The sequence below is a fragment of the Eublepharis macularius genome, chromosome 2, assembly GCF_028583425.1.
Source record: "Eublepharis macularius isolate TG4126 chromosome 2, MPM_Emac_v1.0, whole genome shotgun sequence".
Lineage (NCBI taxonomy): Eukaryota > Metazoa > Chordata > Lepidosauria > Squamata > Eublepharidae > Eublepharis > Eublepharis macularius.
This window is the reverse complement of record NC_072791.1, coordinates 10,425,836-10,443,599: the sequence shown is the minus strand read 5'-3', so window position 1 is coordinate 10,443,599 and position 17,764 is coordinate 10,425,836. Positions and strand designations below refer to the sequence as shown.

The 17,764-nt window shown below is 44.8% G+C and overlaps 1 protein-coding gene across 1 annotated transcript in view; it reads right to left on the bottom strand.

Moving 5' to 3' along the window:
* Nucleotides 1-740: 740 nt before the first annotated feature.
* Nucleotides 741-17,764, bottom strand: part of ARID4A (AT-rich interaction domain 4A) — an 84,450-nt gene continuing 67,426 nt past the window's right edge. Inside the window, exons 17-25 of the mRNA XM_054970872.1 lie at nt 16,260-16,457; nt 15,146-15,230; nt 14,775-14,976; nt 14,523-14,585; nt 12,477-13,604; nt 11,548-11,652; nt 5,930-6,142; nt 1,970-2,116; nt 741-952 (exon numbers count right to left, since the gene is read on the bottom strand). Coding sequence (XP_054826847.1) covers nt 849-952; nt 1,970-2,116; nt 5,930-6,142; nt 11,548-11,652; nt 12,477-13,604; nt 14,523-14,585; nt 14,775-14,976; nt 15,146-15,230; nt 16,260-16,457 — 2,245 coding nt within the window. The 3' untranslated portion in view covers nt 741-848. The remainder of the gene's footprint in view (nt 953-1,969; nt 2,117-5,929; nt 6,143-11,547; nt 11,653-12,476; nt 13,605-14,522; nt 14,586-14,774; nt 14,977-15,145; nt 15,231-16,259; nt 16,458-17,764) is intronic.

The following is a 17,764-nucleotide window of genomic DNA, read 5'->3' as shown; positions in this document are numbered from 1 at the left end:
TTGTAACAAAATAAAAACTCTGAAATTACATAGAAAAAAAGACAAAATACTTTTGTCAAGGGATTAGATAGTCCACTGAAAACCTATTCACAATTCCACTGTAAACATTAAACATTTAAAATATTTGCATAATCGTGTGCTCAAAAATCCTATAAAAAAGTGGAAGACTCATTACAATGGTAGTTTCCAGTCAACTACACTTCCGTTCACAATTTATTTTGTCCAATTTACACCTTTAAAACTGGGCACATTGCTAAACACATACTTTGGCAGTTCTGTATAAAGCAAGTGCTTTTCCCCAAACAAAAGGCCTAACCCAAAAAGAAAAAATAGTGGGGGGGACGGGACTCTCACCCAGGAATCTTAAGATACAGCTCGGTGAAAAAAGTGCAGCAGTAAATTCATATTTTGACTGAACCTGTTTTGATGCCGGTATGGTGCACTTGTTCTTTTTTTTTAAAAAAAGTAATTTCCTTGTAACACCCAAATGCTTCATTGGGTATCAGTTTTTTCCCAATTTTATTAAGTGCCCCCCCCTTTTTTTGTTTCAACAGCAAACAAAACAAATAAGCACAAAGACTTAGGTGTCCGAGTGCACCTATGAACCTTCTGTTGCCAATCAGCTTAATCAATCTCCACAATAAAAGGTTAAAATTAAAAAAATATATATATCCACAATGACAAAAAGGAAGGGGGAGGGGGGCGGACAGGAGAGACCGACACAGTCCAGCAGTGGAAGAGTATACAGAATATACTTGGCAATGTCAAACCAGTTGAGTGCTTTCTATGGTATTTCAGGGTTTCTGTCCGTGACAGCACCTTGCTGTATGAGGCAGAGGAGTCCGGTATCACCTGCATTCGACAGCAAGCGCGTTCTGTGGAGGAGAGGAGGAGGAAGGGCTCATTCCAGTGTCTGAGGAAGCCGAGGACATGGAAGCTCCTGCGTGAGACACTGCAGATAACAGAAGAGGAGTTAGGCCCCCGCGAGAGAGCCGGTGGCAGCTGCACCGTCACGCCACCGCCTCTCCTCCCTCGACCCAGCGCTTTGAGCTCGGCACCAACTCCTGAATGGATACCGAGGTCTTTCCTCATCACATAGAGTTAATTCACTTAACTGCTGGCCTCCCATGCTGGAGTTACCAGATCAGCTCAATGAGCCTCCCTGGGAGGAACCACCCTCCAACTTTGCTCAGAAGAGCGGTAGGACGGGTAGGATCCAACCCACTATGACAGAGGTTTTGCCCAAATGGCAAGCTTGCACACTGTTTTTCCTTTTCTCCGCCTAACTTCCCCTTCAACTTGTGTTGCTGGGAAAAGAGGTGGTGGAACTCAGTGGGTTGCCAGCACAGGGGGCAACTCTTGGCAGGAGGTGGTGCCCCTGGTACCACATGCGCATGCGCAAAGTGTGTGCACGCTCCCAAGACCGCACAATGACATCACTTTGGGTCAGCTAGAACAAGTTTTTTAAAGTCTGAATCACCCTCGGTGAAAATGGTCACATGGCTGATGGCCCCCCCTCCTGATCTCCAGACAGAGGGGAGTTTAGATTGCTTTCTGCGCCGCTCCAGCGGCATGGAGGGCAATCTAAACTCCCTCTGTCCGGAGATCAGGGGGTGGAGCCACCAGCCATGTGACCATTTTCAAGAGGTTCCGTAACTCCATTCTCCAGCGTTCCAGCTGAAAAAAAGCCCTGGTTTTAATTAATAAATAAGCAACTCTAATAAATGAAGCTGGTTCAGGGTGACGTCCACAAAAACCAGTTGCCTCAGACTTCCAACCTAACACAAAACATATGTTCTTCATGAGGTACGTAGTTTTGCAAACACAGGCTGTGGACTTCATACCCCCTCCTCACGCAAATACATGTAAACAGAAGGCGTGAAAAATACTGATCTAACATACACCACATGACTTTTTGGACTCTATAGTTTCCATTCTTTTTGGTTAGGTACACCAAGTCTGAACCTACCTTCTCGGTCTTTCTTTTTCAACCGTTTTCTTCTCCTGTCTATGGTGGCCACTTCTGACTTCAGAGACATATAATATTTTCTGATTTCCTGCAGTTTCTCTTGTAAAAAAGAGATCCTCTCTGTGCTGTTCATGTTGTCCAATTCATCTTAAAAGAGCAAAAAAAAAATTTTTTTTTTAATCACTTAAGCCTAAATGTACGTACCAGAAGTCTGAAAGTTTTCAAAGATTCCATTATGTACCAAACTGTAAAAATTTCATAATCTGCTCCACTGAACAAGTTTATAGCCAAGGTAGGCAAACCAAATGCAGTACTTAAAAAAAAAAACTGAGATAAAATTAATTTTTAATCTCACAGTATTTATAGTTGGGAAAAAATTTGTAGTTGGGAAAAAATTTGTATTTTTAAAAGCAAAACAAATTTTAATTTACGGCTTCAGCGCTCACAGTGAGCAAATCTTTTACACTATTCATCACAAATCCAGCAACACAAGTTGAAGGGGAAGTTAGGCGGAGAAAAGGAAAAACAGTGATGATGGCAGTGTGTGTTTCTATCTAAATTTTCACCCCGGCCTTCCTACTAGGAGTGCAGGATGGCGTGCGTGGTCCCTACCCTGCTTTCCATCTTAAACTCACAACAATTCAGCAGGGCAAGAGAGGTCAAGTGTGCAAGACTGATCCAGGAAGAATCTGAACTCTGATCTTTCCAGACCCACGTTGTAACTGGTGCGCTGTTACCACACTGGCTCTTTGCACGGAACTTTTATTTAAATGTCTGCTCTGCTCTCCAGATCGTTTAGCTGAAGACAGCCTTGTGTAAATTTTAGCCTAAGCATCTGCAACAAAGCAGGGCCACCCACCCTGCAGACGCAACTGGATTCATGCGCAATCTAGAACACAGCACTTCCCAAGCAGAACTTGTAAGGGCAGCCAAAAAACAAAACAAAACAACCCTCATCTCCCGGTTACTAGCCAATCCATCCTGAGTGGGGGGGAAAAAAATCTTCTCAACGCCGAGACTTCAGACTTTGTGAATCTGAAACTGGTTATGCTGGAAGAACAGTTTACATGACTGTAAAAGCACCCACTTCCCATCATGCTGTGCGACTTGACGGTACTCTCCACTACACTATTTGCTGAGAAACTCTTGCCCGCCAGCCACGGGACCCTGGCACAGAGCAGAGCATCTCAGGGCATATTCCATTCAATACATGACATCAGCCAGGATTCTGGGGTGGGGCTAAGGCCACCCCTTGAAGCGAATACAATGTCAGACTCCCCAATCACTCCTGGCCGCAGGGGAGGATCAGCCAACTGTTGTCCAGAAAAGATTGTTCACCATTACTGATTTTTTTTTCCAATGAAGATCTAAATGGTCCCATGGAACAGTTTGAAAATAACTGTTAGGTAAGGCTAAGACTCAAAGGAGGGCATCAAAAAGAGTCCAGTAACACCTTTAAGACTAACCAATTTTATTGTAGCATAAGCTTTCGAGAATCAAGTTCTCTTCGTCAGATGCATGGTACAGAAACTGGTCAAATATAGAAAAGGAGGGAGGAGGAGGGGAGGAGAGAGAAGAGGCAATTAGGGCGTGAGAGGGAGGGTGCAACCAAAACATTCCTTTGCTAGTAAATGTAAACATCTCCTTTTGGTGTTGGGGTCAGTTGGAGTTTGCCCTGTTAGTTTGTAGCAGCCAAACCAATTCCAATGCAGTATAAGCCTTCTCTCCCCTCCCCTCCTCCTCCCTCCTCTTCTATATTTGACCAGTTTCTGTAACATGCATCTGACAAAGAGAACTTGATTCTCGAAAGCTTATGCTACAATAAAATTGGTTAGTCTTAAAGGGGCTTCTGGACTCTTTTTGATTTTGCTACCACAGACTAACACGGCTAACTCCTCTGCATCTATGACCAAAGGAGGACATGTTAGTTCTGCATGTAATTCCCTCCACCCCACCACCCTTGCATTAGGAGTCTGAGATTAAGACACTAAGCGTTCTGTACATAATCCCCGTCCTGTAAACTGGCCAACAGCTTTTGAGTTCTGGATTTTTTCATGAATATTTCTAAATTCCCACTCAAGGCTCAAGGTTTAATTGGGCCAGCTTAGCGATAAGTCGCAATAGTAATGTCTGGGTATGTGTTCAAGCAGAGATTTAACAGGTAGAGAAGAACTCATAACACCAAACGGGGTCAGCCTGTGCTATATACACACACCAGTACGGTATAGTGGTTAAGAGCAGCGGGACTCCATTCTGGAGAGCCGAGTTTGAGTCCTCACTCCTCCGCTTGAAGCCAGCTGGGTGACCTTGGGCCAGTCTCACAGCTCTCTTAGAGCTCTCTCGGCTCCACCCACCTCACAGGGTGACTGTTGTCGGGGTAATAACAACATACTTTGTAAACCGCTCTGAGTGGGAGTAAAGTTGCCCTGGAGGGCAGTATATAAATGGAATGTTGTTGCTGTTGTTGTATTGAGTTCATGTGCATCGCTAGAAAGATACCCACTGTAACAGAAACTCAAGTTACCCATATTTGTTCAATCACCCTCTAACTATAATCTGATACATTAATATTCCTCTCCCTCCACTCCAATTGCAACAGGTCACGTTTTTGCTTGCTCCACTAAATACGCATGCTGAAGAATATGCAAATACAAGTGGGGGACCTGCAACAACTTGCAGGGGGGGGGGAATCTAATCTCCTCCCCCATTATTTCTCTTTCCCTTCCCTGAAAGGCCCTATAAGCTCCCCCCTTTTCCAGCTTCCTTCTCTGTTTCCCAACCACCAGCCAACCTTTCCTTTATCAGCACTGTCCCGTCCCCCCCCCCCATCTTCAGCTATACTGATTCATTTAAACCCTGCTTTTCTCCACAGTGGGGGACCCACTCTCCTTTCCTCAGTTTTATCATCACAACACCCACGAGAGGCTACACTTCAGTTATACTTTCTGAACTGGCCCAAGGTCACTCAGTGAACTTCCATGGCAGAGTAGTGATTCAAACCTGGGTCTCGCGGTTCCTGCTCTAACTCTAACCACTACACATCACTGGCTTTTCTGGGATAGCTGCTGTTCAACACTAGCAAGCAGCCCAAGCCTGGGTGAGTTATATAACTTGCATGGTATCAAGCACCCCAATGGTTGCTGGTGGGCCGGGCCTCAATGAATCTTCGCCCTCAAAGGCTAAAAACAGCCCTGGAAAGGGCCATGCCCAGCCTGGAAAAGTGAGAAGTGCCCAACCATATCTAACTGGTTACTAAAGATCTGGGATTTATTTATTTTAGCTAAATTGACTGATTACACCAAACAACATGAAAACCCAAACTACAAATCGCAGTTTATTGAATTTTGGTTTCCGGTTTTAGAATATTTGTCAACAGCGGATTATACTAAAAAACTTGTTAAATCTAAAGACTGTTTTGATGTTCTACTTAGCTTGTAAGAACACCCTCAATCAAACCGCATAAATCTCTATGGTGTAGGTGACATATCTTTGTATATATAATCATTCAGAATGCCTAGTTAGATGTTAACTATTTGGTTTCTATGTATATCTATGTATAGTGTTGACTGTTCTTGTACTTCTTTATATATAAAATAAAATAAATATATATTCAAAAAGAAAAAGAAAAAGAAAGGGCCATGCCGCCTCCCCCCCCCCCAGTCTTTTGCTAACAGAAACTCAAAGCTTGAAAAGTGGCAATTCTGTTGTGGTTGCCTAGCAAGAACCACTGAGGGCATTCATTTCTTAAAGATACAGGCGCTATTTTTTTTCATTTGTGGGGGGTTAATCCCCCTCCTTCAATACCCCCCCCCCAAGATTTCAGATTCATCCCGCAATCCTGGGGCTTTTCTCGGGATTCTAGAAAGGTCCGCCCGGTCTGTCCGTGGCTCCCAGTCTCTGGATTTAAGTAGCCGCAGATTGGGCCATGCTGAGAATGAGACATACTGCTAAAGAGCTTACTGAGCTGGAAGCTCCATTTGTACACCCTGGAGGAAACGTTTTGATGGTTCTTCTCCCTCTGCTTGTCCTTCTCGCCATCTTTGATGTTAGGAGATATCATTCTTGCGGGCGACCGAGTGAGCTTCTGGGGCTTGGACACGCCGATGTGTTTGACTGGAGTACATTTGCTTGAGCTGTCCAGGGCTGGAAGATCTTCACTGTCGCTGCTTTGTCCTGTAACAGGGCGCAGTACAATTTGGATTAGCCTATTTCTACTCAGTCAGTACTCTGAAACAGAAGAATGAGGTATGTGGCTGCATGCCAAAAGAAACCAACCCATGTCCTTTGGCATAGGCTTGAAGACGGAAGTATATATCTATAGGTATATGTATAATGGTCCAAATGTATGGCTGCTCATACATTCCTCTTAGTATTTTTCACAACAGCACTGTCAGCTAGGCCGCTATGTACTCCGAGATAAAGACTTCACAAATCAGAGGCCTAGAAAATTTCATTGTAGTGCCTCGTATTTTCATCGGTCATTTATTGTTCGTGCCCCTTGGCGATTCTCAGTGCAAAGCTTACTTAGGTGACAGAGGTTAGGTGTTTGTCGTTACCCCATATTTATTTATACACTAGAACACTTTTGTTACAGCTTTTAAAAATAAGACTAAACTGTGTAAAGTTTAGGATTAGGTTTTGTGGTAGCAATAATGAGGAAGTTTGGCGATTAAGATATAGAACACTGGAGGCTGAAAAATAAGTCTGGCTTCTAAATGTTTGGGGTGGCTCAGAAAGCCAAAGAAAATTTGCCAAGGCCTGCCCTAAATCACAGTTTTGGGGAAAGGGTACGCTCACAGCTTAGGCAAGCCAGTAGCTCCTCTCACCCATTAGTTTATTGCTCAGGTGAGATACAAACTTCTGAGCTCACGCCCTTAGTCCCTATGAGATGCCAGTTTTCGTGCCCATGTCGTACAAAACTTGTTTTTATTTTTCTGTTCTTGAGGCTCCCCGAGACTGGTCCCTTTACGAGAGCTCAAAAATTTATATCATACCAGGCAACTTCTCATTTACAGCCAGCTGTGCCTAAACTCATTTACTGGGACAGACTGTAGGTAAGAAGCTGACCCTCATAACAGGTCTACACCAAGAACACATTCCACTGTCCGCATTATTCATGTGGGTGATTATGGGAGCGACACGGTGTGCCCATGTAACACCTCTCCTGCGCGAGCTACATTGGCTTCCGGTGGTCTTCCGGGTGCGCTTCAAGGTGCTGGTTGCCATCTTTAGAGCGTTCCATGGCTTCGGGCCTAGGTATTTACGAGACCGCCTGCTGCTACCGATAGCCTCCCACAGGCCGGTACGCTCCCACAGAGAGGGCCTCCTCAGGGTGCCGTCGGTCAAACAATGTCGGCTGGTGACCCCCAGGGGGAGAGCCTTCTCTGTCGGGGCCCCTGCCCTCTGGAATGAATTGCCCCCAGAGATACGTAAGGTCCCTGACCTACACATCTTTCGCTGTGCCCTTAAGACGTTATTGTTCCAACAAGCGGGGCTGGCCTAAATGTGTTTTAACTGAACTGTCCTGTTTTGAGTTAAATTATTTAATATGTTTATTTTATATTCTTAGTGTTTTATATTTGTATGTTTTACTTTTGCTGTACACCGCCCCGAGTCCTTCGGGAGATGGGCGGTATAAAAATTCAATTAAAGTAAAGTAAAGTAAAGTAAAGTCTTTATACTAGTAACATTACAGGGCCTGATCCAGTCAGCAGAAGGTGCTGGCAACTGCAGGTCTTTGCTGTGTTTCCCCTCCACCCAGCAGTCCCGTCTGGCATCAGGAAAAGATGATTCCCAGGGCCCTGGGACCGGGTCAAAAGGGCTATTCTGACCAAAGGGAACAGGCCAAACCACCCTGCCCACTTGCGTCTGCAGGGCTGCATTTCCAAAAAGAGGGAGGGGGGAGCATTTCTGCCCCTATCTGAGCGCAGCCCTCCCAACCTATTGTCCGTGGGTCCTGCTGGCCTAGGAATCAAATTTCCCAAGGTCAAACAGGTAGCTGGGAGGAGGAAAACGCGCCAAAATCCATGATCCTTGCACCCATGAATCGTTGGAGGCAACCCACAACAAAGAAAATTTGAAAAAAAAATGGAGAGGGGGCATTGGTGTTTCCTCAGCCTGGTGAGAGACGGGACTAACCATTTCCCGCGTTCTAATTCAAAATCATGTATGCTTAGGTCAATTTGGATGTCACAAATCTAATAAAACTGGGCCATGACACCTTAGTGTGCAATTCAAGTATTTGTTGAATACAACAGACTAAACTGTTTGCCAGTTTGGTGTAGTGCTTAAAAGCGGCAGGGCTCTAATCTGGAGAGCCAGGTTTGATTCCCCAACTCCTCCGCTTGAAGCCAGCTGGGTGACCTTGGGCCAGTCACAGCTCTCTCAGAGCTCTCTCAGCCCCACCCACCTCACAGGGTGATTGTCATGAGGATAATAATAACACATGTATTGTCGAAGGCTTTCACGGCCGGAGAACGATGGTTGTTGGGGGTTTTCCGGGCTGTATTGCCGTGGTCTTGGCATTGTAGTTCCTGACGTTTCGCCAGCAGCTGTGGCTGGCATAACTGAAAGCAAACTTTCAGTTAGGTCACAAGGTCTACAGGAAACCAACTCATACTGATCGGTACTTACACAAAAACTCCAATCACCACCCCCGACAGAAAAGAGGCATAATGAAAACATTAGTGGATCGTGCAAGACGGATATGTGAGCCGCGCTTTCTCAATGAGGAAATTAATCATCTAAACCACGCACTTCAGGCAAATGGCTACTCCAGAAATGAAATCCGAAGAGCAATCAAACCCAGGATGAATCAAACAACCAAGGAAAAACAGTCACCTACAGGAAAAGTGTTTTTGCCATATATCAAAGGAATTACTGATCAGATGGGAAAGCTTATGAAAAAGCACAACCTTCAAGCAGTATTCAGACCCACCCGAAAAATACAACAGATGCTACGATCAGCAAAAGACAGCAGAGACCCCCTCACCTCTGCAGGAGTATACCGTATACCCTGCAGCTGTGGACAAGTTTACATCGGGACCACAAAGCATAGCATCCAGACAAGAATAAAAGAACATGAAAGACACTGCAGACTTGGACAGCCTGAAAAATCAGCAGTGGCTGAACATAGCCTAACTCAAACAGGGCACAGTATCTTATTCCAGGACACCAAAATACTGGACAACACTTCCAACTACTTTGTCAGACTGCACAGGGAAGCCATTGAAATTCACAAGCATAAGCAAAACTTCAACAGGAAAGAAGAAACCTTAAGAATGAACAGAGCATGGGCTCCAGTTCTGAAAAACACCAGGCCAACAAAACACTCCACACCCGACAATAGCCCTGCAGAGAAGATTAGCACATCAAGCACCAATCCATATGCAAAAGAACCTCCTCAGGATACAGTGAAGCCTCCCGCCATTAGCATTCCACACCCTGGGAAACTCTTACAGAATGACTCAGCTCAACCCCACCCCTCCTGAGTAGATACAAATGACCTACATCTTTTCCACACTGTGACACTGAGAGATCTCTGTCTTTTGGTGCTACACCTCTGAAGATGCCAGCCACAGCTGCTGGCGAAACTTCAGGAACTACAATGCCAAGACCACGGCAATACAGCCCGGAAAACCCCCAACAACCAATAATAACACACTTTGGAAACCACTCTGAGTGTGGCATTAAGTTGTCCCTAAGGGTGATATATAAATCAAGTTAAAGTAGGGGACCACCATTTGAGCTAAACTTTTTGAGCCTGGGTAGCCTGAGCTCCGTTCCCCCCACTCTTTCTTGTTTTCTCTCTCCCTTGAAAGAAGCATGACCTCACCAGGGCAACTCGGGCCCACGAGCGCTTCCCAAGCAGGCTTTCCCGGTTTGATGTAGTGGTTAAGAGTACGGGACTCTAATCTGGAGAGCTGGGTTTGATTCCCCAACTCCTCCACTTGAAGCCAGCTGGGTGACCTTGGGCCAGTCACAGCTCTCTCAGAGCTCTCTCAGCCCCACCCACCTCACAGGGTGATTACTGTTGTGGGGATAATAATAACATACTTTGTAAACTGCTCTGAGTGGGCATTAAGTTGTCCTGAAGGGCGGCATATAAATCGGTTGTAGTAGTTATTATTATTATTAAATTTCCTATAAAACTGCTAGTGATAATGGTCATTTCACCTTTGAAACGAGAGAATACACTTTTTAAATCCGGTTTCTCTAGTTAGCACAGCTATGTTGCAAAAGGGCAACCAATCTGAGACTCTTATTTAGCACAACAGTTAAGCAGGGGCTCTAAATTCAACAAAAAACACAGAAACTGGGCCACAAACAGTGTGTGCAGCTTGACTGCTAAGACGGTGTGAAGACTTTTCAACAATAAGAAAAAAATCTGTAACATGTTTAAATGGTATGTCTCCCTCCGTTCTTGTTTATTTGTTCTTATTTTTTATGTGAACCTTTGCTTGTCGTTTGCTGTAATAAAATAATTTTTTTTTAAAAAAAAGACTTTGCAGTCTCTTAGTCATTTCTATCCTATGCTGCAAAGCAATGACTGGAACTCAGAGGGAAAGAAGCAGGTCCATAGGACTGACTCAGTAATTATTTGGGGGAGGGGGGAGAGGAAATGTTCACTGTCCCTGACCATTCCTTCTCGTATGAGACTTCCTGTTAAGGTCAGCTGGAAGGACCTTGCTTTTTATGGGACTCTCATGTGAAGGATGAATTGAGGTAGTAAACTAATGGCATGGCATTTTTGGTGGTGGCACCCAGGCAGGCCCTGTCAGGCTACTGCCTTGACGGAATTTAAGTGCGAGAGTGAAGTATTTTTGGCTGTTGTCCCAGGCTGTTTCATTGGTTGCTCTATATCGCTATTACAGTTTACTGTTGCATCATCTCTCAAGAGCTGTATACACTGTCTTGGAAGCAGAAAGCAAACAGTACACTAAAAACATGCCCCCGCCCCCAGAGGAGGATAGCCTTGTGCTTCTATTTCCAGCAGAGCGCAGCGTAGTTCTTTGAAAGCTATGTGTGTTCACAGACCCTGTCCAGAACTGAGATCAGAGAGAGTGCGGTGCACGTGTATGCAGGGCAGCAGAAGGAAGCGAAGACTTCCATTATTCTGGATGAGGAGACATGCTTGACACTGTTCCACATATTGCTTCCTGACCAAGGGATGCTTCCCTAAAGAGACAGCAGGGCCTATAGACTTCACCACTATGTACTGTCTCTTGCTTTAAATATGAACCTACTGGGTAGTTCTATGTTGTTTAACGTCAGTCTTAGAATCACTTATGCTCTGTTTCAGCATTTCTTCAACTCTGTATTGGATTTTTTGCTGATGTTGTAAATTTGCATTTATGTACCCTATGACATTTTTTACTGAAATGCCCTTGATACTGACTGCACTAATCTCACACCGTGTAATCTGCCTTGAGTCTCAGTGAGAAAGGTGGACTATAAATGACAAACAAATCAACCAACCAACCCTGGCTCTGTGTCACGGAAGAGAAACTCGCACCTAGGAAAGCACAGCGCATACTATCAACTGAGGGGGAGCAGCAGAATCCCTTCTGAAGACGTACCTGTCCCATTCTTCTCACTTTTGGCTACAGTGCTCGCTCGCTTTGGGGTACGCTTTTGTTTCTTTGCCAGGGAGGAGTTGCTGCTGTCGCAGGGCCTTTTTTGACCTGAGAATAGAATGCAAGACGCTTTTTCTTTTGTCAGTCTTTAATCCTCCCTGACCCGAGGAGGGATATAATTTGAGACAGACGTGCTCCAAGGAAGCAAATAGAAGGACGCCCCACTTCACAATGATGGGGGGGGGGGGAGAGAAGTGGTAGGAAATACAGTGAAGACATGCTTTGCCCTCAGCTACTGGTGGGCAGGGGAGTCAAGACTGCTTCCAAGAACCTCTGGGCCAGACAAAGCGGGTGAATTAAGGCAACGGAATTAGTTGCCGGTTGAAACTTCCACCCGGAGCCAAGAGGAAAGACAGGATGTAAAATGTTTAATAAGTAAACCGTACAAAAATTAAGGAGCATGGCAAGAAAGCACAATCCCTGTCTTTATTAGGGATGCAAGCCTTTACAACATGCTCTTCCTCCCACAAGGAAATTACAAGGTGTGACATCGTGTCTTACAAGCTGTAACGGGGTCTTCTCATGGGTGCGCTTCACCTGCACTTTGCACCTTAGGGTGCAGATCTTTATACCAACGTCACAAGCCATGGCTAACGTTCTATATCATCCCAACAAGAGCATGTCTTAGATGCCCCAATCCCTTTGTGGCAGGACTACGTGAAACACTTAAGGAAAAAGACTGCGCCTGGATGTGAAAACGAAGGGCAGGTTGAAAATGAATAAATAAAAGTCCCTTCCTTGAAAAACCCTGACTGCCTTCACCTCCTGGTGAATGCCACTGTTCCCACAGTCAAATTTATGTCACTTAAGAAACCCCCCCCCCCCTTTCCATGGAGTACCGAAAGAGGCTTTGCATTTGGGGAGGCACTTACCCTTCTCTACGATCTCCCTTTCCGGGGCTGTGATGCTGCCATTGCTTGACGTCGTACAAGCTTCAAACCCGTTGGCAGACTCGCTTTCACAAAGACCCTCCTGAGACTCTTCGGCCACACTGTCCACTTCTATGGTTACGTCACTTTCACTCTTTATGCTCCGGGATTCGTCCTGGCTGAGGGCTAAGGGCGAGGCCACAGAGAAGTTTGGCAGGACAACAGGCGGCAAGGCAGGCGGATGTGAAGCGGGAGTGCTGGGGTCTTGCTTTTCCGCCACCGCGTTTTCCAAACCGCCCTTTTCCTTCTCGTCGACGTCGTCCAAGTCCACTTCGTGGCAAAGGAGAGTCTCGGGCCCGATCTGAGGCATCGAGTCGTCTTCGTCTTTCAGCGGGGTGTTACAATTTTCCTCAGAAGAACATTCGAAGCGCTCACCTCCCGGAGCGTGAAGGCGTTGATCTGATTCTGCAACCAAGGACGGCATTTCCTCATTTTCATTTCTGAGGGAGTCGTCGGCACTGAAACCTTTACATTCTTCTGTCCCAGGACATTTATTTGCCCTCCCCTCAGATGCAATATTTGGCACATCCAACTCGCTTTCCAGACGCCCCCTTTTGTCAGGCGATGGCTGTTCTCCCCCTTTCCTTTTGAAAAGCCTCTTATCTTTTGTGAAAAGATCTGTTTCAGTCACAGAAGTGGTGCCTAAACCTTTACTGTCCAAGGAAGACACATCTAATCTTTCAGACTCTGTGAGAGGTTCATTCGTTGCCTCATCCTGATTTAGTGCTGCAATCTTTACATTCTCTAGGGTAGAGTCTCTTGCTCTGCTCCTTCGGCCTTTCCCTTTGGATTTTTCCAAATCTTTTTTAATTTCTTCCATTTGTTCACTTTTGTTTCCAAAAATCTGAACTACCTGTTCACTCTCTTCAACTTCTAGTTTCAAAGCTTCTAAGGGGTGGACTTGATTCCTGTCGTTTTCTTTCAACACATGGGAGATCTTTGGGGTTTCATCATCAGGTTTGTCAACCATTTGTTTTTCATCTTTTTCAAGTTCTGAATTTGTCGGAGAAAAATCTTCATTCGTATTCTTTTCAGAAGCTTCATCTGCATCGCTGTCTGATGAAATGGAGTCTATCAAAAAAGTCACAACCACAGGAACAAGGAATTAATTAAAAAGCTTCTAGTTATCTACAGAAATGCAGTTCAAATACAGGCACAAAAAACGGGCCAAAGAAGAAAATGGCATTTTCCATTATGTGTCTACTTTTAGCGTAGGAAGCCAGTATTTCAATATTGCCAAGTGTGTTTTCAGTTTGAATTCCCAAGCAAGAAGGAGTAACATTTATCAACTGAAAATGCAGTTACGCTGCCTTTCCATCAAAGAATGTGGCACTCAACTTCATTCAGAACAGGTGTTCATTTTACACCCCCTCTGACAGTTGACTTAAAGTTGCTTCTTGTGAGATGTTTTATACAGACACTAATGTACAAAATATCAGAAACAGGGGTTATATAAAGCTACAGCTCCTCTGTCCATGCTAACGGACATTAAAGGAGGGACAGAGGATAATCAAGTCATTCTTTAAAAGCACTCTAAATGGCAAAGCTTGGATTCATACAGGCACCCATGCCTCATATACCTAATGCAACAGGCATGCAGTTCATTCTCTATTATCCACACCAGCGTACAAAGAGTGTTATTAGAAGCAGTTCTTAGAAGAATCTGCTCTTGTAACTGCAAGCAAACGATGCTGTTTTGCCATGTCAGGACAGGCTGCAAACAGGAGATAAAGGAAGCAGTGATATTTATAACATGGAGGAGGGCTTAACCCAATGAAAACAAATGGTGCCCTGAACATGAAAAGTCACTATCGCAATTTTTAAGACTCCGCTCAATCCTTAACCCCCTTCCCCCGCCTCACTACTTTTCTCTCCTTCCGTCTCTCAAGATTCTGGCTTCGCATCCCTTCCCCATCTCCTCTGCTCTGTTTTTCAAGATCTCACCATTTAAATGGGGGGGGGGGAAGGACCAACACATTTACTACTCACCATTTGACCCTCTGTCAGAATCCAACATTCCTGAGCTGCGTCTTGTTTGCCTGCGAGACATTCCTAAAAAAAAAAAATAAAGAGGTTAATTCACTGACAGTGAATAAGGATGCAAGGACAACATTGTCTGCACGCGCGCAATATGCTTTACCATGGTATGACTTCTGAGAGAGAGCAAAGGCTTTTCGCCACTCTAATGCGCATCATTAGCTGCTTCTGCAAAAGAATGTACCAGCTCTGAACCGGAAGTACCTTCCGTCCCATTAGGCAAAGGGGAGCCATCCGACAAGCTGCTGCGTACACTTCGGGCCCCTGGTTTACTTTCACTATTTGGAGTTTTGGGCAGGCCACAAGATAGGTTTGACAGAAGAGTGGATTTCAGAGGAGGGCGTCCACGTTTTGCTTTTTGTTTCTCCTCTTCTTTCTTTTCATCTTTTTCCCCATCTTCTTTATTCTGAACAGACACAAAATATTTTGTTAAAATTGCTGGTCGTGATTTCTTACTATCACAAACCTTCACACACACTTAGCTGAGAATGAGGGCAAGCTGAGAGGAAAGAACAAGTTCTTTCTCTTTGTTAGGTACAGATAAGAAAAAACATACGATTAATAATGTGACTTACTTTTGCTTTTTTCTTCTGCTTCTTCTTTGGTCCTCCTTTCTCCACAGGCCAAATAATCCTATCAGCTTTCACCCATTCATCGTATCTACAAAAAATATGCATGTTATTTTGGCTGTCGACAGGGGCTTTAGCTTAAAAGTTAATTGTACAAGGACCTCAACCTAATATATCCTTAAACCTTCTTAGACTGTGCCTGCAGGCTTACAATCTAACATTGTGCAAACTTAAAAAAAAAAAGATAATTGTTGCTGCCTTTACAAGTAACATAATTTCCCAACTCTCTCAGCTGGTCATTTTAGCTTCTGATTACTACTCTATGTAGGTTAAGATTGACTTCCTATAATGAAAAAAGCTTTTCTTGGATGTTTCCACCTCACAAATTGATAAGACATTTCACCCCATGGCTGGAGGCTGAAGTAACTCCATGGGGCCAAATTCTGCAAGCTACCAATTGGCTGTCAACAGACCATGGATGTGGAGAATTGCAGCTTGGCTGTTTGAGCACACTGACACAAGACCATTTGGGCATGCGCAAGCTGAGGGAAATGACAACTCTCTGCGTTGACTGACTCCTCTCAAAATGGTTGTGTGAATCGGCTCCCGATGTAGCCAAGGCAGAAAAGCGGCAGCTGGAAGTACGTGCTCTTGACCACTTGTGCAGGGGTGAGAACGTCAACAGAAAGTGCTGCAAACACCTCCGACTTTTAAGAGTTGTTTGCTTGAAACAGTACTAAACAGAGAAATATATATATATTTTAAATTTACAGTATTTATGAACCCACCTTTCCCGAGGCATCCCGGAATCCAAGGTGGAGAAAAATGTACAAACAATATAGACTGTTTAACAAATGCAACACTAAAAAAAAAAGGCATTAAAAACAACTAATGCCCCAAGCAGCAGGGTAATAGTCCAGGCTCAGACTTCCCCAACAGCTCTGTTTTGAAGCCTCACTGGAAAGCCAGGTGAGTAGGCGCCCCCTTGACCAAGCCAAGGCTGTAGCGGAACGTGCCTTAGACAATTGCAGGGGGGCTAGTAATAGACCTCGTTGAGAAGGCATGAGCTGCCACGCAGGAATAGGCAGGTTATTTAAGAGGTTAATTTTCTTCTCCGTACCTCACATTCCAGCCGTAGTAATGCACCAAATACAAAATCTCTCCATCGTCGTTTTCCGTACTTTTGATGCTAGCTTCATAAATCTTCTGAGTTTTCCCGCGGCCGTATTTTACTTTCACTTTGGTTCCCGTTAGACATGGTTCGGCATCCTCCTCACCCTCCTCTCCTTCTGATTCTCCTCGGTTTTCAAGTTCTTCCCTATAGCAAGGTGGATAACAGAGCGTCAACTTATTAGAGGCCAGCTGTGGGAAGCTCTCCTCACTCATGCAAGGCTTCCAGGCTGGCCTGCAGTGCTGCCAACCTGTGCTTCGAAAGAGTGACTCAGCAATGGAATCTAGGCCAATGTACGATTTCAGAGTAATCCATCTTATGCAAAACTCATCAAGCCTACCACAATGCCACTGGAAACAACCAATGGAAAGCTCCCGAGTCAATTCCACTGCAACCTGCAGCCAGCCCTTTCTTGACTGCAGTAGCAAGTGTACTTTTCCAAAACGGTTATCTACCACTTAAGGTAAAGCGTCTAACCATTGCAAGAATTCTTTCCATCACCAGCTCATCTTCATGTCCTTCCTTGTGGCACTTTTAGCCAGAGCTGCTATGAAACAGTTGGCTTACAAGGAAGACTGCACAAACAAGACCAAAATCTAGAATAAATACTACGTTTCATTTATGATTTTCATTTCATAAGGAAGAGCAAAAAAACAAAGTTGACAGTAAAAGGGCTGCTTAACACCTGACACATTTCTTGGGTCCCCAATCACTTTTGTGCCACACAAACACTCTGGTGTAACAAACACTTGTACATGCTCTTCCATGGGAACCCCTTCTGGTTACACAACCCTGAGGCAAAATACACAGTCATGTGTTATCTTGCAAATTATTTTGCATGTGACATGTACAACTTTCTACACAAAGTGCCCCAAATTCATCAACCCCTCTCCTTCCCACTGCAGTCTTCCATACCCCCTTCCTTCAAAAATACCCACGTCCTCAGCAGTTGTAGGCCCTGGGAACAGGAAGGGAGTCTGCGGTGGGGAAGAACTGGTGGAAATCACCGGCTTTCCCACCAGCAGAAAACTTTGGTTTGCTAACCTACTGAAAACTTTGGTTTGCTAACCTACTGAAAGGTCAGAGGCAGCCACCTAAAATCATAGCTCTCTGCCCCAGACCCCCTCCCCCTCAACACATTCAGTCTACCCGAACATCAGAAACGGGCTTAAGAGGGTGAACAAGCAAGTCCCAGATCCACATTTCCCCTCGGATCCCAGCTCAAAAGGTGCCATTCACCTCCCATCCCCTATCAGCAATTTGAGGATAACAATACTGGCCCACATTACAGAATCCTGGTTGCAAATACTATGGCATACAAGCAGCGCTTTGAAAACTCAGTCCTTTTCTTCTATATAAGCTGAATACAAATAGTTTATCGCGACAGCAATACTGATCACATTCTGAAAGATGGCTCTGACATGACTGATGAACGGATTTCTCGGAACATAAAC